The sequence below is a fragment of the Garra rufa genome, chromosome 13 (assembly GCF_049309525.1).
Source record: "Garra rufa chromosome 13, GarRuf1.0, whole genome shotgun sequence".
NCBI lineage: Eukaryota > Metazoa > Chordata > Actinopteri > Cypriniformes > Cyprinidae > Garra > Garra rufa.
In genome coordinates, this window is record NC_133373.1 from 45,773,787 (window position 1) to 45,778,222 (window position 4,436).

Genomic DNA, 4,436 nt, shown 5'->3' on the forward strand with positions numbered 1-4,436 from the left:
ATATATACAATTATTATTAAAATGATTATTTATTATTATAATTATTATAATATAATATAATAATGTATCAATTAAATAATGTATATGTGTGTGTGTGTGTGTGTGTGTGTGTGTTTGCTTTTATATTTTACATTTTTCATGTTGAAAATGTTTGCTTTTCCATAAAATGCATCTCATTTGTCTGGGATTGCACTAAATGTAAATCTTTGTGTTTTACAGGTTATTTTAAGATCCTGAGAGGCAAAGATGAATGTGGGATCGAGAGTGAAATGGTGGCTGGTGTTCCTCAGCCCTGAACACACACATCATTCAATGAGCTCAACAACTGCATTATTGATCATACATCATGCATGATCATTTTACTGGAAAAAATAAACTGTAATAAAACTGTATCTGAGTCTCATTATTGTGTTTAATACAATCTAAAATAATACACAACAACTAATTAAAAGCAAATTAAAAGCAAAACTCTCATCATCATTGACATTTTTTATTGTACAGCCTTTAATATATGCTAGTCTTCACTATAGGGAAAACAAGTTCACCGAGAAATTAACATTTGCTGAAAACTTTATCACCCTCAGGCCATCCAAGATGTAGATGAGTTTGTTTCTTCATCAGATTTATAGAAATGTCTCATTCCATCACCGTCTCACCAATGGATGTGAATGGGTGCCGTCAGAATGAGAGTCCAAACGGCTGATAAAAACATCACAATAATCCACACCACTCCAGTCCATCAGTTAACATCTTGAGAAACCAAAAGCTGAAAATGTTTTTAACTAAAAAGTCAAAATTCTATAATAACGCTTCCTCCAGTGAATAATTGCATCTCCTGTTGTCTCTCACATCAAAATCCAGCCACATTATTTGTTTAGAGCTGTTTTTTGATTGTAAACAGTGCTTGATGTGTTCTCTCCTGAATCAGACCTGATCACTTTTCCACTGGAGGAAGCGTTATTATGGATTATAGACTCATGTTTTAGTTAAAAACGTCTTGATGGATTTGTTTCAGCTTTTGTCTTCTCAAGATGTTAACTGATGGACTGGAGTGGTGAGGATTACTTGTGGATTATTGCATTGTTTTTATCAGCTGTTTGGACTCTTATTCTGACGGCACCCATTTACATCAATTGGTGAGACAGTGATGGAATGGCACATTTTTACAAATCTGATTTCTTCATCAAAAAAGTTTCATTCCATCATTTGCTCACCAATGGATGTGAATGGGTGCCGTCAGAGTGAGAGTCCAAACAGCTGATAAAAACATTGCAACAATCCACAAGCAACCACTCCAGTCCATCAGTTAACATTTTGAGAAGACAAAAGCTGAAATAAATCCATCATTAAGGCGTTTTTAACTAAAATACAAGTCTATAATCCAGAATAACGCTTCCTCCAGTGAAAAATGTAATTGGGTCTGATTCAAGAGAGAACAAATCAAGCACCGTTTTCAAGCAAAAACAGCTTTAAACAAATATTTGGCTGGATTTTGATGTGAGAGACAACAGGAGAAGGACTTATGTATTATGGACTTGTATTTGAGTTAAAAACATCTTAATGATGGATTTGTTTCAGCTTTTGTCTTCTCAAGATGTTAACTGATGGACTGGAGTGGTGTGGATTATTGTGATGTTTTTATCAGCTGTTTGGACTCTTATTCTGACGGCACCCATTCACATCCATTGCTGAGACAGTGATGGAATGACACATTTCTACAAATTTGATTACTTCATCAGAAATGTGTCATTCCACCATTTTCTCACCAATTGATGTGAATGGGTGCCGTCAGAATGAGATTCCAAACAGCTGATAAAAACACAATAATCCACACCACTCCAGTCTATCAGTTAACATCTTGAGAAAACAAAAGCTGAAACAAATCCATCATTAAAACGTTTTTAACTAAAATACGAGTCTATAATCCAGAATAACGCTTCCTACAGTGAAAAATGTAATCGGGTCTGATTCAGGGGAGAACAAATCAAGCACCATTTACAATCAAAAAACAGCTCTAAACAAATAATGTGGCTGAATTTTGATGTGAGATACAACAGGAGATGCACTTTTTCAAGATGTTAACTGATTAACTGAAGTGGTGTGGATTACTTGTTGATTATTGTGATGTTTTATCTGATGTTTGGGCTCTCATTCTGACGGCACCCATTCACATCCATTGGTGAGCAAATGATGGAATGACACCTTTCTGATGAAGAAATCAGATTTGTAGAAACGTGCCATTCCATCACTTTCTCACCAATGGATGTGAATGGGTGCCGTCAGAATGAGAGTCCAAACAGCTGATAAAAAAATCACAAAAACCCTTAAGTAATCCATACCACTTCAGTCCATCACTTTTTCACTGGAGGAAGCATTATTATAGATTTTTTAATCATGTTTTAGTTAAAAACATTTTAATTATGAATTTGTCAGGTCTGACCTCAATAATCCCACACATCGCTTCAGATCTGGTTTAGATCTAGACTGTGTTCCAGTTCAGATCCAGCATGTGAAACCAAAAACTGAAAACACCCAAAAAACACCTGACCGCACAACCACAGCTGTTTATTACTGCTTCATCTTTCTGTTAAAGATCAAAACTTACATAACTTAAATAACAGCTAGTTTCCTGAGCAGTAGTTTTGTTTCAAACACCAAAACATGTTTTCAGGATTATGAGTTCTGATCTAAAATGCAAACACATAAAGATAAAAGTCAGGTAAACATATCCCAGGATAAATTTTATTTTAAATATATATAATGTTGTAAATGTATTAATTACAGTTTCTATTGGCCAAAACAATTCTTTGACATTTTTGGATTTTTAGGCAAGACACTGCAGGTAAATAGGGTAAAAAAACAAAAACAACAGTTATTAATATCGCCTTAATTTTACATTGATAATTACGATTACATTAATAATTGCAAACATTTTTTGTGTGTATATATATATATATATATATATATATATATATATATATATATATATTTTTTTTTTTTTTTTTTTTTTTACATAGAATCAAATGATTTTACAGATGGAATTTTAGGTATCTAATTTTTTGTCTCTCTATAATTCAGAAAATACTTAACACAGACAATTTTTGGGGGAATAAAATGTTATATAATATATAATCAAGCAAATTATATATGAACAAATCCCTCTATTAACACATTACTATAATTAATAAAAAAAATATTATTTTATAAAAACATGATAATGTATTATAATTAGTATTGTGGAAACTTTTTTAATTTGATCATAAATTATCATAATTTATTAATAATGTATTATTAAAATTATTATGAATATTGTGGAAAATATATTTGTTTTCCATATAATTTAGATTTTGTGGAAAATTATAATAATAATTTATGATGAAATAATTTTAGAAATATATTAATTAACTTATTATAATCATTTATTATTAAATAATCAATTAATAATTTGTTATTTGATCAAATGTTATGTATTTAGTTAATGAAAATTATAATAATTATTATTTTAGAAAACTATATTTTTTTTATAATTTTGGGGGGAATAAAATGTTGTATAATATATAATCAAGCAAATTATATATGAACAAATTCCTCTATTAGCACATTATTTTAATTAATTCAAATGTATTATTTTATAAAAACATGATAATGTATTATTATTAATATTATGGAAACCTTAATAATTTGTTATTTGATCATAAATTGTTATAATTAATTATTAATATGTTATATAAAATTATTATTATTAATATTGTGGAAAATATGTTTTGTTTTTCCATATAATATAGATTTTGTGGAAAATTATAATAATAATTTATGATGAAATAATTTTAGAAATATATTAATTAATTTATTATAATCATTTATTATTAAATAATAAATTAATAATTTGTTATTTGATCAAATGTTATGTATTTATTTTCAGGATATAGACAGGAATAAAAAAAAGCGTGTGTAAGTGCTACTGAAGTGAACATTTATGGCTCATTTTAAGAAAACAGCCTTTAAAATATGTATTGTAATTAAAATCTATTGACACAAATGGATAAAATGCTATAAAAAAAAAACACTTTATGAAAAAGCAAAAAGCCCAAAAAGCTCAAACTTGACAGGTGCATGAAAAACAGTGTTTTTGTAGTGTCTAGCCTCAAGATAATTGTTTAGATTGTGCTTAAAATTAAATAAAAATATATATTTTTCTAAAAACAGCAATATAAAATATTAAACAATTCAAAACAATTGAAATAAAATAAAATAATATTTTTAAGAAAATAAAAAATCACAAAAAACATTTTATACATGCCTACGATGTGTAAAAGTGACTGTAAAACAATAAAAACACAAAATAAATACGTCATGGATCTGGAGTTAACGCGGGGGAGGGGCGTTTCCGCTTTTCCTGTCAATCATTCGGGAAAATGGGCGTGGGATGGGAGGAC

The 4,436-nt window shown here is 29.1% G+C and overlaps 1 protein-coding gene across 1 annotated transcript in view; it reads left to right on the plus strand.

Annotated features, from left to right (window-relative positions):
- ctsbb (cathepsin Bb) overlaps positions 1-392 on the plus strand; it is an 11,062-nt gene extending 10,670 nt beyond the window's left edge. Inside the window, exon 10 of the mRNA XM_073816409.1 lies at positions 220-392. Within this exon, the coding sequence (XP_073672510.1) occupies positions 220-296 (77 nt within the window). The 3' untranslated portion in view covers positions 297-392. The remainder of the gene's footprint in view (positions 1-219) is intronic.
- The last annotated feature ends 4,044 nt before the right edge of the window (positions 393-4,436 follow it).